The following is a 21466-nucleotide window of genomic DNA, read 5'->3' on the forward strand; positions in this document are numbered from 1 at the left end:
TTTTAAAAGCCAGTTTTTTTCTGTATTTAAAATTGCCCTTTTAAATATTTAGAAATTCCACAGGTGGTGGCTTTAATGGAATTTTTCCCAGAGCAAATTTCTTGGATTGAAACTGTTCCAGTTCTTCTGCTGTTAGTTGATCCTTGGGTGTGAATATTGCATTATCTGTTGAGGTGCTGCCAAGTGAGAATGAGAGAGAAGTAGGTATGCTGCTGTTTCCAAAGGTGTCACTGGATGACTTAGAGAAAGCAGTGTGAGGCTGTGAGCCTGGACTACCAAAACCAGCTACAGAACTGCCACTTCCAAAGGCTGGGGCCACTGAAGATCCAACAGGGCTTGCTGCCATAGAAGGTGAAAATCCTGAAAATCCAGATGATCCAAAACCAGAAGCTGCAGGGGTTTTAAATGAAAATGAAGCAGCAGATGTGATTTCGGGTTTCCTAAGGCCAAAAGTCGGAGTAGCAGCAGCAATGGCAGAACTGGCAGCGGGTACAGCTCCAAACGCTGGAGTATTCCCAAACACAGGAGGGCTTCCAGAAGGGGCTGTAGCAAATCCAGGGCTTGGTTTAAAACTAAAATTCTGAGCACTGTTGCTGCTGCTGTTATTCACAGGAAAACCTACAAAAACCAGAAAAAGAAAAAAAAACTATTAGTCAAAAAATGTAGCTATATTACTACCTTGCCCCCACCTTTTCTTTTTCTTATTTCTGCTATGTTTAGATGATGAGAAACTTATTGGAAGGAAGAAAAGTGAAAATGAGAAGTTAGGACAAACTCACTAAACCCTGTTGGCCTGTCTTTCTGCTACACTGATCTCATCTGCACTCTAATTTACCTTCACTTAAGAAGGTAGCTCTTGAGAAATCTCAGGGATTAGGGAGTGGACTTTCACTTCAGCTTGTCCTCTACTCTTGTTGGAGCTGTCACTTGAAAACAAAACTACGCTGTTATGTACAGGAACAAGAAAGTCCTCATAGGTACTGTTACCATAGCTATGTAGTCCTATGAAACTCTAGAAACACCATTCCTAAAATACACATCTAAAACCTGAGCCATAGGGTCTTTCAAAGAACGTGCCCATTCTGAACACCATTTCACAATGCTAGATGAGCCAAATTCTTTGAAGCTCTATTATGGAAGGTGGTAAAATTTGCAAGGGTGACTTAACATGGCACTAGAGACACCTTCAGGCTTTGTATTTGAAACCCATAAAATCCCATTTTTCTAAATCAATCAAGTCTTGCATGACTTTTCACTTACCTGGTGACCCAAATGTTACTGTTTGCCTATTGCCAAATCCAAATGAAGGTGTTGCTTGATTCACTCCATCCTGTAAATCGGACAGCTATTAAAAAAGAGGTAGGCAAGTGAATAACTCAAGTACTTTTTCTGTACACTTTTAGCCAAATTTAATTTTTCAAATGTGCACTTTAAAATGTCTTCAATTGCTTAACATAGAAAAATGCCCACAAGTGAATATGCATAGAAAAAATGGGCCCTGAGTTCTCAAGGAGTTCAGAGTGATGGTCTGGCTGATGAATTGTGAGTGTTTTTAATTTTATTTATGCTTTTAAAACATTTTCTAAATTTCTTCAATAAACACATATTAAAATCATAAATACTTTTTAATTCTAGATTTCAGTGTCTACAGGTTGATCTGCATTAACCAAGAAACCTAGATATTAGGTAAGGGACCTTTAGAGGCTACCCCAGTTGACTTACTCAAATGCCTGACTTGAAGTTAATTCACAATTACATTATTAAAAGCTTACCAGTAAACTCTATTAAACATTCCCTATTCCCTTAAAATATTTTATGTTCTTGCTATTTTCTGCTGTAGAAATATCTTTCATCTCTGCTTACTGAAATCTTAATCTCCTTTTCAATGAACTTTTCACTTAATCCTAACCTCTAATAAGTCCTTCCTCATTAATACAAGCATATATTATTTCTCTCATTTGAAAACCCTATTGGCACTGTTTTTAAAAAATAGTTATTTATTTGGCTGCACTGGGTCTCAGTTGTGGCACTCAGGATCCTTTAGTTATGGCATGTGGGATCTAGCTCCTCAACCAGGTATAGAACCCCAGCCACCTGCATTGGGAATGCAGTCTTGGCCCCTGGACCACCAAGGAAGTCCCCAGCATTTTCTAAAATTCAACTTTATTGAGGTATAGTTTACATAAAATAAGATGCATCCATTGAGAAATTTATTTTCCAATGGGTTTTCATAAATTTATAACCATCACTACAATCAAGATTTAGAATATTTCCATCACCCATAAAAGTTCTCGTGCGTCCATTTCCAGGCAACCCTCTTCCAACCTCTGGTCCCAGGGAACCACTCATCCACTTTTTATTACTAGAAATGAGGTTTGTCTTTTCTGGAGTTTCATATAAATAGAATCATATAGTATACAGTTTTTGGTTTTTTTTGGGGGGGGAGGGGCTAGCTTCTCTCTCTCAGCTTGTGTGATAAATTATCATATAAGGAATGTGGATAAACAAATCATATTATATCCATATAATGGATTAAAAGAATAATTGGACATAAAGAATTGATGCACGGTAAGCCAGTTGTAGGTGGGCTATCCAAGATTCTCAGTTACAGAAGGGCCCCCTGGAAGCTGTCAAAGAACACAGAACTTCCAATCTTGAAGGAAGGTCCGTAGTTCTCTGAACTCAGTTACCCCTTACACATTAGCATTGGTGATAGTGGGCCACCTCTCATCTAGAGAAAAAATACTTCCAAGAAGTCCTGCTGCTGCTAAGTCACTTCAGTTGTGTCCGACTCTGTGCGACCCCATAGACGGCAGCCCACCAGGCTCCCCCGTCCTTGGGATTCTCCAGGCAAGAACACTGGAGTGGGTTGCCATTTCCTCCTCCAATGCGTGAAAGTGAAGTCGCTCAGTAGTGTCCGACTCTTAGTGACCCCATGGACTGCAGCCTACCAGGCTGCTCCATCCATGGGATTTTCCAGGCAAGAGTGCTGGAGTGGGGTGCCATTGCCTTCTCCGAAGTCCTACTGAATTCAAATGGCATGACAACAACTGAAAGGCAGAAGAAACTAGCTTGCACAAGAGTCTAGTCATTTAGAAGCAGATATTTAAGGAGTAGGGTATTAGGACTTTCAGTCATTCACTAAGTTCAGGCAGCTACTACTCTTATAGCTTTTTCAGAAAGTACAAAGAAAAATCACCTAGGAAACTGGAAATATTAAATTCCAAATGTAAATATTTTATTTAAAAATAATGCTCTTAAGAACACTTTTTGGGGGCAGAAAAATAAACTTTATCAACAGAGATAATGAATATGCTGCAGTAGTATCATGTATTTTTGGGGACAAGTGCGTATATACCTCCTAACAGCATTTCTGTATAAGACAGGAACATATGGTAAGTGTCCTCCAGTCACCAAAGTGTGTACTAGTCTATATGTGACTTCCCTGGTGGTCCAGTGGTTAAGAATCTGCCTTCCAATGCAGAGGATGCAGGTTCGATCCTTGGTTGGGTAACTAAGATCCCACACACCATGAGGCAAATAAGCCTACATGCCTCAACCAGAGAGCCTACGTGCTGAAATGGAGATATCATGTGCCAAAACTAAGACCCAATGAAGTCAATAAATAAATAAATAAATATGCATTCATATAATTTTTCAAAGCAATTTCTTTTTAAATGCTGAAACCTGTAATACTTGAATTTATATTATATAATATTTCCAAATTTTCAAAACTAGTACTACCAAAATTAAGAACCTAATCCTAAGAATACTTTTAGAAAAGCATAATTATCTGTGCTTTTCTGACTAAGGAACAGAGAGAAAGGAATTCCAGAACCTTGACTCTAAATGATAATATATTATGGTTCTTGAGAATGTGTATCATAATTCTTTAGCTTTGTTTCACAAATCCAAAATGAAATTCTTCAAAAAGGCAACAGATAAGATACTTCCTTGTAGAAGATTCTCCAATACTCACCAAAGCTATTGCAGTTGATGTATTTAGACTTTTCAGTTCATTCACCCTGTTCCTCCACTGATTTATCAACTGCTGGACAGAATTTAGCTGAAGAAAGATGACAGAAAAATAACATGTCAGTATTGAGTGTTTAAGTTAAGCTCTTCAACAACTTCATGTCTTTATTTCCAAAGTCACAATAAAATTATAAAACATTTTTATGGCCCATAACTTCTAAAATTTTCATTGACCTACCCCTACTTGCCAGACACTCCTGCTGTAGACCCCTCTCCCTTTCCCTATTCTCCAGCTCCTTGTATAACCTAGTTAAGATCCCAAGTACCTGGCAGCACAGAGTTATTAATAGTTATATTTGGATGGGAGACAAACATGTGTACTGGTTGATATGATACTGACAGTAGACAATAGAAAATACAGAGTTTATGTCATTTCCTTTAAGCACTAAACTTATTCTCACCCAGTTTCTCAATTTTTTGATACTTGATACATGAGAAGGCTAATCTGCACCCAACACTGCATTTATTTGTTTTTCTAGCATTCATCATGGTGTCTGCATGTACGAGATGCACCATAAATGTCTGTCAAATGATGAAAGGGTATGATTTCTGGGACTGATTGCTGAATAATTGGTAATAAAAATAAAAGCACTGGTAGTTACTATAGTCAAAGTATACTCTCATCACTTTAGATAACCAACCAATTGTAAAGAAAATAATTTAGAATATAGTTTTCTGAAAAAAAAAAAAAAAAAAATAGACCTCATCCACTTTGCCAACACACGAGTGAGCCACTATAGAGAAGACAATAATTAACAGCTAATCTGTTAGTAGATGAATAGGAAACAAACTTACATAACTCTGTAAGTTATTGCTGGTTAAGAAGTTATGGTATTCAAGTCTCAACTCCTCTGGTGAAATGTCTGTAAAACCTGAAGTGAGGAATCAATTGGAATCTTTAAATACCAATACTTTTGATAGTATAGTAAAATGAGAAGTGCTAGATAGGAAAATATGCTAATCTTGATCATTAGAAAAATTTCATAATCATAAGGAAAGAATTAAAAAACTAGACTCTACTTAATAAAGTATAAAATTAGAATAAAATATAGTTCATTATTAATATTTGAAGGGGCAAAATTTCCTAAAGATAAACGGAGTGGAAGGAATAATACAGAAAAGAAAAAGAGAGTTGATTCCATATACATTTGAACTTATAAAAAAAATTCTGTATGTCAAAAACTGTAACAAGCAAAATTAAAAGGCAAACAGTAAACTAGGAATACCATAACTGCAACATATATGACAGAAGAGTTAATGAGAATGTATAATTAGCTCTTACAAATCAGTAAGAAAAATAAGCTAACATGGGCAAAGATAATGAACAAGCAATTCACAAAATAACTCAAGTAGCCAGTATATAAATGAAATTGAAAAGTTCAATTTAAAATTACAACTTAGGACTTCCTTGGTGGTCAGGGAAGACAGGGCAACTAAACTGATGTGCCACAACAACTGAGTCCAAGATGTAGAACGCTTGAGCTGCAACCGCTGAGCCTCCACGCCACAACCGCTGAGACCCCACGCCACAACCGCTGAGCCCCCACGCCACAACCGCTGAGCCTCCACGCCACAACCACTGAAGCCTGCATGTTCCAGAAAATGTGCTCTTCAACAAGAGAAGCCACTGCAATGAGAAGCCCATGCACCGCAACCAGAGAATAACTCCCACTCACTGCATTAGAGAAAGCCCCTGTGCAGTAATGAAGACCCAACACAGGCAAAAATAAGTAGATAAAAAAAAATTTTTTTAATAAAAATACAACTTAAAATAGACACAATGTTTTATTTATCAGATTGGCAAAAATTAAAAATGGACAATCATTATTAAGGATGTGGTGAAATGGACATTCTTCTAAGTTGCCATTATGGAAATCATGGTAAAACTTTTCTGGGAGGAAAATTGTCAATAAATGTCAAAGGCCTTACAAATGCTCATACCTTCTGATTCTAACAGAATTTCTAGAATCTGACCTCGGGAAATGATTGAACATGTAAACAAAGGGTGTTACATAAAAAAGATGTTCATTCTAGTATTTCTAGTAATAGACACACTGAAAACAACAAGGCTTCTGCAACACTAGGTTATGACTGCTAATTATATATATAATAAGAAATAAGTGCTTACATGTTTTGAAAGAAATACACTAAAATGTTACAGCTGTTATCTCTGAGATCAGTTGATCTTTATTTTATTTACATATTTCTGTATTTTTCAAATTTTCTATGGCAACAGATAATAACTTTCATAATAGGAAAACTTTTTGAGGAAAAAAAAAAAGAAGAAAGAAAAATGTTCAGAATTTTTTTCTACAGAGACTTACTGGTAACCAGATACCACTAACTCCAAAGACTCCTACCTTCGAATAAAAAAACCTAAAACATTCAAATCAGATCCCTCGATGCTCTCTAACAACTTATCTTTACCATCTTTACAAACTACTCAGGCCACAAAACCAAGAATCACCTCGTATTTCTCTTGTTGCCCATATCTAATTAATAAGCCTCTTGCCAGTTCTAGCTCCAAAACATGGATTTGACCCATTCTGTCTCCACTGCAAGTAACTCTCAGTCAACAGCAGCTGTCTCCTAACTCATTTCCCTTCCTCTATTTTGTGCCCCCAACCCCTGTTCCCAGCAAACCATTTCTTTTCACTTAACAGTCTAAGTGAGCTCTTTCTAATCAGATCACATCCCTCCTCCTGCTCAAAACTCTCTGTGGCTTCCTAGTGCAATTAGGCCCAACATGATCTGGCCCCTGGCTGCCTCTCTCTGGCCTAATGTTATATTACTCTTTCTCTTGTTTACTCTCCTCCAGCTATTCAGGCCTCACTAATCTACAAGTATGCCAATCCGGTTTGCACAAGGGGCTCTGCACATTCCCCCCCAAATCTTCCCAGAAGAGACATCTCTTCATTCAGGACTCAGTTTCAATACTGCTTCCTAAAAAGAGATAACCACTCTAAGTAAAGAAACACTGTCCCTCTGGTTACTTTCTCTTCCTTCCATCAGTCACTCATGGTGAACCACAAAGACAGAAAATGATGTGGGTGACTATTTTCTCAATTCTTTCAAAGATAAGTATAAATACAGTATCATTCTAGTGGCAAAGGAAAAATTAATTCATTATAAAGACAGTGATTCTCCTACTTTCTGACTTCAGAACCCTTTTACATTCTTAAAAATAATTAAGGATTCCAGACCTTTTGCTTACATAGGTTACATAAATCAATATTCACCATATTTGAAATGAAAACTGAAAAGTGTAGAAAATATTAATTCATTTAAAAATAAGAAATCAATGTGTCAACATGAATAAAAAAACTATTTTCCAAAACAAAAAATAAAAATTTAGTGATATAAGTGCCATTGTTTTATGTTTGCAAATCTCTTTAATGCATGGCTTAATGGAAGACTGCTGTATTATAATATCTGCTTCTGCTATTTAATCTGCTTCAATCTGTTTCAGTACATTGTCTGGTTCAAGTATATAAAGAAAAACTTCTCACACAGATATGTAGCTGGGAAAGGATGACTTTAATGGTCTTTTTAGATAATTGTGGATATTCTTCTTTGGTACAATACCAAAACTTGACAGGCAACAGTTTCTTAAAGGTTAGCTATAATGTGGACTCAAATCATATTAATGATATCATATTAATGAACCAAACTATTAACTAGTTTACCCACTCCAGTATTCTGGCCTGGATAATTCCATGGACTGTATAGTCCATGGGGTCACAAAGAGTCGGACACAACTGAGCGCCTTTCACATCACTTCACTTAGAATGCATTTTTCAACCATGTAACTTCACACACTGGTCATTTGGAAAATATTGGTTCACTGAGTTATCCAGAATTTCCAAATGTTAGCACACGTCATCTTACTAGAAAAAAAATTTGTATTTGTTAACATTACTTTATGTGTGCTCCCCATTTGCACACAGAATACTTAAAAGGTGTACGCTTATAAAATTAATAACTTTTACCTCTTCATCAGGGACATTCTTAAGTGAAGATGTCATTAAAATTTTTTTTTATTGACTACTATAATCTACTAGTAGTTTGTTGCCTGTACCTCATCAACAGCTTTACACCAACAGTATAAATGTCAACACAGTGAAAATGGCAATTAATGTCTTAGTATTATTATGAAAATATTTCTAAACTTGTATAGCCCCTAAAAAGGATCTCAGGAATAGGGTTGCCAGATTTAGCAAAAAAAAAAAAAAAAAGGATGCCCAATTAAATTGGAATTTCTGACAAACAAATACTTCAAAAGGTAGTATATCCTAGCAGTCCAGGGTTAAGACTTCATGCTTTCACTGCCATGGGCCTGGGTTCAAATCCTGGTCAGGGAATGTTAACACCCTACAAGCCATATGGTAAGGCCAAAGCCAAAAAACAAAAAAGTGTAAGTATGTCCCAAATAGTACATGGGATATCCATATACTAAAAATGTCATTACTTATCTGAAATTTAAATTTAACTGGATGTCCCATATTTTATCTAACAATGCTGCTGAGGGATCTGTATTTTACATTGAGAACCACCGCTTTAGGACATTAGGCATCATGTCCAATTCTGAACTTTTTAAAAAAGGCTTAACACTTATTACTTTTACAGAAAAATCATTATTTAAAATTATTTATTTGTATTGCTTATTGCCTCCATCCCTCAAGAACATAAATTTCATGAGGGATGGATCTTAGCTATCTTACTCACTGCTATATCCCTACCACCTAGAATGAGGCCTGGCAAAAAAGAAATTCAATAAGTATTTGCTGAATGATTAGTAAATAAATGACTAAGGAGTGGTGTGACACAAATACTCACAGAGAATGAGCAGGTAGAGCAGAGACAGAAATTCCAGAGTTCTGAGAGACTGAAAGGGCCCTCATTTTCCAATGACTTCCTGTTCAACTTCATAGGGCCTAGGACCACTCAAAAGCAGGCTTAGAAAACTGTGGTGGTCTAGCTTTCAGCCCCAAATGAGCTATGGACAAAAGAAAGTGGGGAAAAAAGGAGCATTCTAAGGCTCCCTAACTTCAAACATTACCTCCAGAAGAGGTATCAACATGCTTTATTAAAAATAACTAACCTTAGAAAAAAAGAGGAAAGAAAGAGAACAGAGTCAAAGCCCAATGGCAGGTATAATATGACTCTTCTATTCTCTGCAGGCAGCTAAAGGTTCCAAAGTAGCATTTACAGGGAACCAAGGAAGTAGAGCCTCTTCTTAGGCTTACAGAATTAGAAATGTGGCAAGTGGCAAGTCCTCATTTTACTGGTTTTCCCAAGGGATCAATATATCTTGAACTATATCTTCCAACCTCAATCTCTGAATTACAAAGTTCTGGTAGAATATTCAGGTATTTTAAACAATGTCCAAACTCCCCTAACTGTAGCTAAATTTTTCGTTAATTTCTTTTTTTGATCTGGTCTTGGTTTTAGAAAATAATAGCGGTAAAACACATTTTAAAAACACATAATTTCTAGTTACCTGAAATATTCGGTTTCTTTTTCACCGGAGAATAAGAAGAAAACATCCACTGCCCTGATGATTCCCAAACCTCCATATCTTTAACAATTCCTTCCCTAAAAAAATAAAAATGGCAAAAGATCTTTTTCTTCTGCTTGGTAAAATTTATCATTGATAATTTTCAGTGACTGTTATAGAAAATATATAATTTTAGATTTTCCACTATATTTTCTGAAGTGTCCTTCAAAGCAGAAGTTTGCAAAAATATGAGCTGCACTTCATGATTATAAATATTATAATATCAAAGACATTTATAATTTTGGTTTTCCAGTACACTGAACCATTAACCAATATATTTATTGAGAACTCACTATAGTACTATATACATCTTAAAGAACTGAAATATAAAATACACAATACTAACTTAACATTTTAAAATACACAATATTACCTTTAATTTTCTCTGTTCATTATAATTAACATCAATGATCATTTAACTGAGAAAGAAAGAACCAGTAAGTAATAAAGAACCATAAAATATTTAAGTAGGTAGGACTTCAGAGATCATTTTGTCTAATTCTCACATTTTGCAAAAACGGAACAGACTCATGTCCATGGTTAATTTGTTAGCAGAGTCATGGATATATTCAGCTCTAAATTAAATATTTCCCTCTTACCCAGGATGGCACAATTAATGAAGTAAGAATGGTAGTTGATAATAAAATAATACTAAAATTTCAGATTTTTACAATAACATCAAATATAGGAAGGAATGTTTCATTTGTCTTATTTTACTTACTCAATTGTATATGATACATGGCTCAAAACGTTTACAACTAGTTCTAATTTAATTATGGGATATAAAAGACTAATGAATATATTTAAGCACTGTCCTAGTTGCTGGGAGCTGAGGGAACACTTACTTATATACAGCCAGGCACTGTTTCAGCACCAGTCATAAATTCTACAAATGTAGAATTTTGAGAACTACAAATGTTCTTAATAAATGATAAGAAATGTACTCCACAACAATGAAGTCAAATGTTTGCATGAAGTAACTGAAGTAAAAGTTTTATTATAGAAAGAAAAATACAAGATGCTGTAAGTGACCTCAAAAATCAAAAACTGCTTTAAATCACCTCATACTTTGTAAAGAACTCATAATTTAACATAAGCAGGATTACCTTAGAAAGATATTCACAGTTTAGTATCATTGATAGAAAAGTGGAAAAAGAGTAATTATCCCCAAGAAGACACTGCACTGATATAGAAGAATCACATTTTAAGTTGAAATAAAGTCTAGCATGACACCTGCAAAACAGAGATTACCTCTGATCATGGATGCTTTTTCTTTTGCTTATTTTGATTTTATAACAATTTAATAAAGTAATAGGATCACTTCTTTTTTAAGGAAATATTATAGGTGCTTTTGGAAAAAAATAAGCAAATGGGTGGTAATTTTTCTGAAGGTTTTCACTTACAGAAGCTTCTTATCATCTTTCTGGTCATCAGAGCCAGGTGAAGCAAATGGGTTCTGAGATAAGCCAAATCCCCTGTTCTTGCTAGCAGACTCTCCAGAATCAAAAGTAGCAAAAGATGGCTTTTCTTGATCTCTGCTGCCCCCCCATGGTGTAGGCTTGGAGAAACTGGATGGCTGGATAACACTGGAATATCTCTGATTGGTGGTATTCCATCCTCTTCTGTTACTACCTGAAATAAACAACAAAATAAATAATTTTACTAGCAACTCATGTTTTCAATCTCTAAAAATTTCATTATATTTTTTCTTATTATATGCAGATATTATGTAAAGATTCGACAGGCACTACATGCCCACTCATTTTAAATTACAAAACTTTTCATTTTCAATTTATAGAATTAAGTGTAATATCAACAAAGGGGCTTGGCTGGTAGTAAAGAATCTGCCTGCAGTGCAGGAGATGCAGGTTTGATCCCTGGGTCGGGAAGATGCCCTGGAGAAGGAAATGGCAACCTACTCCAGTATTCTCGCTTGGGAAATCCCATGGACAGAGGACCCTGGAGGACTACAGCCCGTGGGGTTGCAAAAGAGTTGGACACGACTGAGCAACTGAGCGCACAAACACACACACACAGTAGCAACAAATCACACAATGATCTAGTTTAACAAGACTGGGAGGACTGTAAATCCACAGAAAAATTATGATGTAAGTTTATTAAACAACTGTTTGATAATGGAGTGGACAGAAGGCATGTAACCTATATCATAAGCTCCTTCATGATAAAAAGCTGTATCTGTATCATTCTTTGCTCCCCAATTGGGCCCTATATAGTAGTAAAATCTGAAAAAAAGACCAATGTATTAAGAAGTTTATTGAAAAAATTAGATTCTACCTTCTGTCCTTGATAGACGGGTAAATCTATTTGACTCAGTATTCTGAGAAAGAAAACCTATCCTCCTATTTTCCATATGAGAATTGTAGCGGTAGTTTACATATGAATAAAGTGCATTGACTTCCTCTATTATAACCATATTTTTAGTATTCTTATAACTATCAAAATGAGCCAACAGGACTTTCTCCTTTCTGTCTCTATATTTAAAAAAAAATCTTATCACTTCAACTATATCATTTATTCATCACTTCTCAGTTGGGGCCAAGATAATTCACCACGTTTCTAACTGAATTAGGAGATATGCTATTAAATATGTACAATAAAACTGGAGTGATGGGAGATACACTACTTTAAAAAATTCATCTCCCAATTCTAAAACTACTTAACAAAACCAAAGAGGAAAGGGGGAACATTGCTAGACCAGATCCTGCAAGTAAGGGTTAACAATATTGTATTTTTCTAGAGTTTGATCTTTTTTCCTTCACAACTGAAGAAATTCATTCCATCATTTGGATATAGCTTTTGGCCTTCATACTTCCTGATTCTGCAAGCATTTATTTATTTCTGGGCATTAGGTACACTGTTTATTTAACTAGTTTTATTTACTCTTTTAAAACCCATAAATCTATCCATTCAACATTTATTCTGTACTATATTTAGAGTAAGTCTCCACAGAATGTTAAATATTACATTTTGTTGTTCCTGGAAATACTCACATTTGTCTGATCCCGAGTCCTAATTTTTGGTTTGGAGTATTTCACTAGACTAACTGTGGGTAATTCAAAAAGACTGTCATCTGGAAGAGCTATAAAAGTGAAACCACAATGCAACAAAAGGTTTAAACGTCAGATGAATTGCAGTACAGGAGGAAAGAGAAGGGAGAGGCGATCAGTATCCTGTGGTACTTTTTAAGAACTAAGTCTCAGTTCTAAGAAAGTCTAACTATTCATCTGACCTCTAAAACCTTGCATTGTACTATAGATTCACATCGGATCCCTCCTCTCCTTGAAGACAGTTGCATTATCCACAATTGATTTAGTGAAATACTCCAATTTCGACAATGACTTAGGCCCAGAAGGCAGGTCACCATAGTCCTGCATACCTTTACCTTAGAGCTCAGAGTTCTTAATTGAGCGGCCCACTCTCCCGATTTTACCTCCAATTTTATAAGCATGTGCATTTATGAGGTTTACGGCTCTGTAGCCTAATGGCAACCCACTCCAGTACTCGTGCCTGGAAAATCCCATGGACGGAGGAGCCTGGTAGGCTGCAGTCCATGGGGTCGCGAAGAGTCGGACATGACAGGGCGACTTCACTTTCACTTTTCACTTTCATGCACTGGAGAAGGAAATGGCAACCCACTCCAGTGTTCTTGCCTGGAGAATCCTAGGGACGGGGGAGCCTGGTGGGCTGCCGTCTATGGGGTCGCACAGATTCGGACACGACTGAAGCGACTTAGCAGCAGCAGCAGCAGCTTTTATTAGATTTTCAAAGGAGTTCTCGACTTCCCCAAAGAGCCGTGACTCTGGCCCCACTTACTAGCCTCTCCCTAGAAATAAGTTTAGAAAAAAAATTACATTAAAAGCATCAACGGGAAAAACAAGTACCCGGAATAGTACAATGTTACAGCAAGGAGGCGTCTAGGTCGACTTACGCCAATTCTGAAACCACTGCCGTGCAAAGACTAGGTAGTTTTAATACGTAATTACGACTTGAAAATTCGTTGTTTTTCACTGTAACCATGAATAAGCTGCCGCCCACTTAACAAAATCAGCCGTAATTCCTAATCAAAGGGCGAAAACGTCAGTGGGCGGGGCGGGCGAGGGGACGGCGCGGGCACGTCCGCGTCACCTGACTGGTACGCCGCGGCGCTGTGCCCAGCGGCCGGCCCCAGGAGGGACGCCGGATCCTCGCCCGCCCGGCCCCACGTCAGGCCTTCCCCTGCTCGGCTAGCTGCGAAGGATTGAGGAAAACATTACCTGAGGGCTGCTGCTGCCGTCCTCCGCCGGCACCCCTGGGGCCGGGATGTTCGTTCCAGCACCGGTCTCCGAAGCGGCAGCGGCCTTGAAGGAAGAACTGACAAATGGTCATGGCGACGGTGTCGCGAACGGAGCGGTCTTCATTTGGCACCCTCAGCGAGCAGAGCCCAGAGCAACCAGAGGTCCCGGCTCCGCTACTGTGATGTCATCTTCTTGCGCCTGGTAAAGGCCTTTTCTCTATTGTCCCGCCCATAGTGTGATGAGAGGCGAGGATTTTACCCAATAAGATTTGAGAAGAGTGGGCCCGCCCGGCACGCCCTGAGCGCAACGTTGAGAGGGCGGGATGCTTGAACGGTTTTGCGGAGAAAGGCGCTTAAGAGCTTGATGCAGGGTCTTGTTCGATGTAGGCTTGAGATCTCAAATGAGAGGAAAGAAAGTTGGTCAGGCAAACTAAGGACTTCAGCCCTGGGAGGAGTATTAGCTGTGATTTGAGAAGCATAGTCGTATTTTCATTTGTAACTGCTTAATTAAAACCTGGCCAGCCGTTCATTAGGATGGGTAACAATGTAAGCCAGTAGAAACGTTTACAGGAAACAGATTTAAGGACAAAGTGCAACTAAAAAGTATCATAACAACCGGCATCTTTGGGTGAGTACTACATTCTTAAACAGAGAAACTTTGTTCTTTGAAAACCCACGTGAACGTTGCTATGTGAACTTTTATCAGTAATAATGAAACATTCCACTCGTTGCCTAGAGGATCTAAGACACCTGACACAGAGAAGCAGCTTCTGTTTCTAACCAGGTGCAGAGCTGCGGATAGGGGGATTCCTGGAAAAAAACAAGTTCATATCGTCTTAACTTTGTGGTTTCCAAAGAAACATGACCCTACATCCACTTCTCACTCCAGATCTGGTGTTGATGCATCATTACACTGCTCTGCTATGCTTTGGGAGTATCAAAACTGTTTCATTTAGATTCTACCTGAACTCCACCTTTCCTACTATTCCTACAACTACCTTTTCCATTGTGTGGTGAAACACACTACAGTTCCTCTAGTGTGCCGTCTTCTTGGTTGCAGTGAGTCGATAGATCTGTTGGATTACAGGTTTGTCCCTGGTAGTTTAAAATAAAAAGATCAGCCATTGTTTTTGCTCATATACTTTGGATTTTGAACACAGTGGAATCTACAGAGCGCTGAGAATAACTGGTGCAATCTAGTATATATATTTTTTAAATTCCTTTCATTTCTTTTGGGGGGAAAAAAAAAACAACTGTGGGAGAGTTACATGAACGTTTTCCTGAGCCACTTGAGACTTTATTATAGACTTGATGCCCCACCACCCAATTATTTTATTTCCTACAAACAAGGACATTCTACTTAACCACAATATAATAACCAAAATTAGGACATTAGTATTGCTGCATACTACTAATCCTTAGGTTCTATTCGTATTTTGCCTTAAAAATGTCCCAATAATGTCCTTTAAGTGACAAGGATGCAGTTCAAAATTATCATTGCCTTACTCATATTTCTTCAGGCTTCTTCATTCTGGAATATTTTCTCAGTCCCTCCTTGACTTTCATTACCTTGGCTTACAGCTATTTTATAAAATTTCCTTAATGCAGACCTAAGTGTTTCGTTAGATTTAGATTATGCATCTTTGGCATCCATGGTCTTCACAATGCACCTGTCAAGTTGTGCACGTCAGTTTGTCCCATTAATTGTAATGTTCACTTTGATCACTTCAGGTGTTATCTGGCAAGCTGCTCCACTGTAAAATTACTCTTTTCCTCTGTTATTAATAACAAAAGGGAGAGACTTTGAAAGTATGTAAAACCTCATTCCTCACCAAACTTTTAATTCACTCATTTATTTATTCCTATCAGTATAGACTTAGAGTTTCCAATTTTATTCACTGGGTTATTCTTTGTTACTATCATTTATTTTCATGTGCAAATCATTCCCAATTGAAACATCTCATGCTTCTTTGAGCACTTCACTTCCTGGCCTAAAAGATGCTCCAGGGTCATCTGACACTTTCCCTGCTCTCCAAGGAGATCTGGGTCTGTTTTGGTGGTACTTAGAAGCCAAGATCTGAGCTCTTAAGTTTGTTCATTGCTTTTGTGATATCTTTGTTCCCAAATCCTTTCATGGGCGTTGCTAGAGAACATATACTATAGACAGACACATTTACATCAACGCACATTTCGGTTTCTATATGTATGACTTCACACTTTGATAACCTCCAATTTCAATCCAAGATCACAGAATTAATTTTATTTCCCTTCTGTTTTTTTTCCTCTTTCACACTGAGAAACTTGGCTCCCATTATTCTTAACATATCTATTTTGAGCAGTCCCCTTGTGGTAACCATTCTCTCTTTGTGGCCAATGACTTCTCATCCATGCAGATGCCAGCGTGTATAAGGACTTTGCTGGCATCAAAGACCTAAAATAATACCAGTTAGGCTGAAGCTTTAAATGAGGGTGAGGGTGGAGAAGATAAAGTGCTGTGTGAGATGATGAGAGTCAAGGACTGAGGAATGTAGAACTCATTAGTGATAGGGGAGGAGTAGATGGAAATCAAGAGAGTGGGGCCATAGGAAGAAAACATCTAATTTCAAGGTGACAATAAAAATACCTCTGCCTCCCTTTCCGCTTGAAAATATCTCAAAATAAGAGGGAAAACAAGCAAAAACTTTGTCTTTGATTATACTAGGAGAAAACCATAATTTCAAACCACAATTTATGAAGACTGAATGTACATATAAGAGTACATAGTAAATTTCTTAGAGGAAGAGTCATATGCCTTTAAGGTGGACAACTGGTGTCCCCAAAGAAGGCTGAAAATTAAGAGGCCTCAAGAATTAAGAACCACCAGGCATTGGAAAAGGGTGAACCGTTCACACCTACCTGATGGGAGATAGGTGTTTTTCTTGACAAAAATGTAAGGAGAGAGGCTTCAGAGTCCAGGACGTAAATATAGAGGGGCAAGTTATGATACTGACAAAGAGGAACCAAACTATGCCTGTTGAATGGTGCTTTGCCTGAGCTCAGAGATCCTGCAGCCAGGAGGACAGTCTCTTCCTAGTTTGCCCTCCCCCTTGCAAAAGGTGGGAGTTTGGAAGTTTTATTTTCTGGAGAATCAGACATCCCAGAAAAGTATCTATGAGATCTTTTACCAATCTCCAACAAAAATAGGCAGCCATTTCCTTATCATATGATGAAGTTCTCTGACACTTCAGCTCACGCTTGTACATGAAAGGTCACAATTTTTTAACATCTCATTTTAAATATAAATGCACAGTCAAGGACCAGATGTTTGAGGACAGATTCCAACAGGAAAGATCAAAGCAATTGAAAAAGAAGTGAGAAGAAAGAGAAACACACCAATAGCAAAAGTAATGTTAAGGTGGCTCAGATGGTAAAGAATTTGCCTGCAATTCAGGAGACCTGGGTTTGATCCCTGGGTGGGGAAGATCCCCTGAATCTGAAGGAGGGCATGGCAACCCACTCCAGTATTCTTGCCTGGAGAATTCCATGGACAGAGGAGCCTGGCGGGCTGTAGTCCATGGGTGTGCAAAGAGACACAACTGAGTGACACACACACACAAAAGCAAACTAAAATGTCCTAAGGACAACCTGAAACAAGACCAACATGCTGTAGAAAAGGACAATCATAAAAAGAAAAATGCTCTTGGAGATTAAACATGGATAGTGCTAACAAATTCAGTGGGTGGTTGGAAGACGGGGAAATCCCCTACAAGAACTGAATAAACCAGACCTTGAATCCCATTTTACAGCTTTGTTATCAGAAGAGGCTAAAGCTCTGGAAAGTAAAAAAGCTTTCTAGTTAGTAAGAGTGACATTTCAACAGAAATACAGACTGTTGGTTTTTAAAAGTGGCTCCTTTTCATGACTAAATGTTTTTGATAGCAACAACTTTTTTCAAGACATTAAAATTTCATGTTCACACTGTGATTTTCAAAAGTATAAACTGAATTGTTATGTCATCTAAATAGCATCACTGCAAAAAACACAATATTAACATGTTAACTAAATAGGATAGGAATTTTGAGTAGGAAAGCAATAGAAAATATACTTACCAACATATTATACTCATTATCCTGATATCAACAATATCATAGACTATTTCCAGGACAGAAAACAGACAATAATTAGAATTACTAAGATTACTAAGGAAAAACACACACACATTTCATTATAACCTGCTGCTGCTGCTGCTAAGTCACTTCAGTCGTGTCCGACTCTGTGCGACCCCATAGACGGCAGCCCACCAGGCTCCCCCGTCCCTGGGATTCTCCAGGCAAGAACACTGGAGTGGGTTGCCATTTCCTTCTCCAATGCATGAAAGTGAAAAGTGAAAGTGAAGTCACGCAGTCGTGTACAACTTCGAGACCCCATGGACTACAGCCTACCAGGCTTCTCCGTCCATGGGATTTTCCAGGCAAGAGTACTGGAGTGGGGTGCCATTGCCTTCTCCGTCGTTATAACCTACATCAAAGCTATCTGCATTATCACAGTGTGTTCTAGTCAGCAGATATAACCTAAAGAAATGGGTAATCTATTTAAAATACCTTAAACAGTTGTATATTCCATATGGGAAATTATTTAAGTAATATTAAGTAACTACATAATATATAACCAAATTGAGATATGACAAATCAATATTCTACCCTCAAAAATATTACACATTTTTCCCAACAGAGAGCAAAGGTCAAAACCCAACATAAAATTGTTCAGAATAACAAAGTCTAGAAAAAGAAAGATTAATGGTTACCTAGGGATGGAGTCCTTTGGGAGATAGAACTGGGTTGAGTAATATCTCCCTAAAACTCTAAAATGAGACCTTATTTTGGAGACAGTCATTGGTTAAGATAAAGAGGTGTGTGATTCATGTTGAGGTTTGACAGAAAACAACAAAATTCTGTAAAGCAATTATCCTTCAATTAAAAAATAAATTAATTGAAAAAATACAAAGAGGTGCATGCGTGCATGCTAAGTTGCTTCAGTAATGTCCGACTCTCTGCGAGCCCTCCAGGCTCCTCTGTCTATGGGATTCTCCAGGAGAGAATACTGGAGTGGGTTGCCATGCCCTCCACCAGTGAGGAGGGTGAGCTAAATCCAATGACTTTTAACAGTACCAGAAGACAGACAGACACACACAAGGGAAAAGGCCATGTGAAGACAGAAGCAATGACTGGAGTGATGCAGTTAAAAGTCAACAAATACCTGGCTTGCCAGCAGCCACCAGAAAATACAGGAGAGGCAAGAGAAGTTTTTCCCTCAGAAACTCCAGAAGGAATCAACCCTTTCAATATCTTAATTTAGGATTTCTGGCCTCCCAAACTGTGAAAGAGTAAATTTCTGTTGTTTAAGCAATGAAGTTTATGGTAACTTGTTATAGGAGCCATTAGGAAGTAATACAGGGAAAATGGGGAGTAACTGCTAATAAGTATAGCGTTTCTTTTTATGGTGAAGAACGTGTTCCCTAATTAGGGTGATGGTTGCATAACTCTGTACATATATTTAAGATCAATGAGTGGTACACTTTAAACAAGTGAATTGTATGACTCATAAATTAATAGAACTGTAATGTACATAAAACCTTACATAAATGGAAATATATCTACCTTTATCTTTTATAATTCTTTTCATTTAAACATTTTTAGGTCTTAAGATTATAACCCTCATATAAAGAATAAAAATTTAAAAAGAAACATTGCTTCACAAGTTAAAAACTACCTAACACATTTAAGTGAAGAATGAACTTAGCAGTCTGCTTGAAGTTTAAAAATATTTAATATTATCAGGTTTAAAAACATTGATGGTGACAGCTTTACATGGCTCATTCCATACATTTCATAATGTAAAAGGGCAAAACATTACTAGGAAAGAAATGAACAGTTGGGTTTGTAAAAGATTTACTGAGCACATATAAGTAATATGACAAATATGTAACTCAATTACAAAGCTTTTAGAGACAACTGGGTCAAATTTGCTGATATGTTATGCTAAGGAAAAGAAATTATGTACCTTTTTAATCTATAAGAAGTTAAAATTCAACATTGACAGTGTATCACTATCAGTGATATTCTAGTGACCTAGAATTTGCTATAAGTAGCTTTCTTTTGCTAGGTAATATTAACAGAGTGAGCACTGAAGAGGTATAATCCTTTTTTAATCCCTGGGTTAAAAAAGTGAAGTAAATTAATGATGGGTGCTAAGCTTGACGTTTTGTGTTAAAAAGATGGAATTATTTAATTGTACTGAATATAGTTCATGAGGAGTTGATTACATTTTAACTCCCAAAATGTTTTTATGAGATATAAGTGTATGGTTTGACTCACTCTGGCTTGCTTTTAAAATGGAATACATTTGGCACTAAATGGAACAAATGAAGACAAGCAAAATTACATGAGACTAAGCTGCTCCATCAGAACTATCTTTGACTTACAATTCATACTATTTCTTAGTTTTTGACTGAAGAGAAACAGACATAACTACATAGCACTTCTATGATGTATGAAAATAGAATCTAGAGCTAACATGAGACTGCTTCAATCATGAGTCAGTCCCCCATTCTGCTATAATCATACTTACAAATGTGAAATTCATTTAAGAATTCATGTTTTCACCAAGTGCTTATAATTTTACAAGTTTGCTAGATTTGTTCTTGGTTACATGGCCAGTGGAAATACAGTCTTTCAATTAGGAAGGAAATCCATATAAAAGAAAATATTTTACATGAATCTTACTTTACTTGAAAACTCCTTGGAAAAAAAAAAAAACAAAACACCAAACTAAAACTTTGTGACTGCACTCTTGGAACAAAGCACGGGTGGCCATATTTTTGAGTCTCCAATGAATCTTGAGGTTCAGTTTTTCATGTTTCAAGGGTTTCTTCATTTGCTCCGCAAGTATCAACAACACAAATTAAACAACTTGTTACTGGAAAAGCTCGGACTTTGGAGTTGGCAACCCATTTGTCTGTTTCAGTATTATATTCAAGGATGTTTCCTAGTCGACCCACACCTTGAAAACCAGCCAAGACATAAACTACAGAGCCGACTGCTGCACACTTCACTGTTACTCCCTTCCATGGCATTGGTGAGACCATCTTCCATTCGTTTAACTTAATATCATAATATTCCACATTGTCCAGACCACCTTCAAAAGAATAAAACATGAACGACTATGTGAAAAATTCTACAATCTCTTAAAGTAATAATTCTTCATATTTTTCCAAACATTTTTTATGAAAAAGTTCAAACATACAGAAAAGTTGTGACAATTTTATAATGAATCCTTACATATCTACTACCTAAATTCTTATTCTGATTTTAACACAATAGGAATTTAACTTAATTTTTTATTTATCATTTTAGACCATAAATACTTAAAATTTATTCTATAAAACTAAAAATGTTCTATCTGCTGTGGAAAAATTAAAAAGGAAACCACTCAATGAAGTTTCTTTCTGATTAAGTTTGATTACAGTTATTCAAATGTTCTTTTTCCTTCTACCATTTATCTATCAGCAGTTTATGAAAAATATCAATGGAAAGAGAAGAAGG

The 21466-nt window shown here is 37.0% G+C and overlaps 2 protein-coding genes and 1 long non-coding RNA gene across 12 annotated transcripts in view; 1 reads left to right on the plus strand and 2 right to left on the minus strand.

Moving 5' to 3' along the window:
- On the minus strand, window positions 1-14073 carry NUP42 (nucleoporin 42). Of its 4 annotated transcripts, none has more exons than XM_086397383.1 (7): window positions 13867-14073; window positions 10996-11224; window positions 9536-9630; window positions 4831-4907; window positions 3980-4066; window positions 1261-1330; window positions 1-618 (listed from the first exon to the last, which is right to left on the minus strand). In XM_086397383.1, exons 1-7 carry the CDS (start codon window positions 13976-13978, stop codon window positions 41-43), a joined length of 1248 nt encoding a protein of 415 aa, XP_086253509.1. In that variant the 5' UTR covers window positions 13979-14073; the 3' UTR covers window positions 1-40. The 4 variants fall into 4 exon arrangements, with proteins under 4 accessions (XP_086253509.1, XP_086253507.1, XP_086253510.1 ...); XM_086397381.1 differs by having other exon boundaries at window positions 1261-1345; XM_086397384.1 differs by lacking the exon at window positions 13867-14073 and adding an exon at window positions 13542-13822 and having other exon boundaries at window positions 1261-1345.
- The window catches only part of LOC147374492 (uncharacterized), a 22326-nt gene continuing 14604 nt past the window's right edge, over window positions 13745-21466 (plus strand). For both annotated transcript variants that reach the window (XR_015162818.1, XR_015162819.1), the window contains exon 1: window positions 13745-14514. This is a non-coding gene — a long non-coding RNA (uncharacterized LOC147374492). The remainder of the gene's footprint in view (window positions 14515-21466) is intronic.
- KLHL7 (kelch like family member 7) overlaps window positions 19673-21466 on the minus strand; it is a 56499-nt gene continuing 54705 nt past the window's right edge. For all 6 annotated transcript variants that reach the window (XR_015162816.1, XM_086397369.1, XM_086397372.1 and 3 more), the window contains one exon: window positions 19673-21059. Coding sequence is in view for 5 of the 6 variants with exons in the window: in XM_086397369.1 (XP_086253495.1) it covers window positions 20776-21059 (284 nt within the window). In the remaining variant the exon portion in view is untranslated. The remainder of the gene's footprint in view (window positions 21060-21466) is intronic.

Source organism: Bos grunniens, chromosome 4 (assembly GCF_055505025.1).
Source record: "Bos grunniens cultivar Pamir isolate PY7600 chromosome 4, Bosgru_T2T1.0, whole genome shotgun sequence".
Taxonomy (NCBI): Eukaryota; Metazoa; Chordata; class Mammalia; order Artiodactyla; family Bovidae; genus Bos; species Bos grunniens.

Coding starts and splice junctions, on each gene's coding strand:
- NUP42 (XM_086397381.1), bottom strand. CDS start 13,978: ATGACCATTTGTCAGTTCTTCCTTCAAGGCCGCTGCCGCTTCGGAGAC. Junction 9,631..10,995: donor AAAGATGATAAGAAGCTTCT/GTAAGTGAAAAC, acceptor TTATTTTTTTAG/GGAAGGAATTGTTAAAGATA. Junction 619..1,260: donor AGTAACATTTGGGTCACCAG/GTAAGTGAAAAG, acceptor TGGTTTTTGTAG/GTTTTCCTGTGAATAACAGC.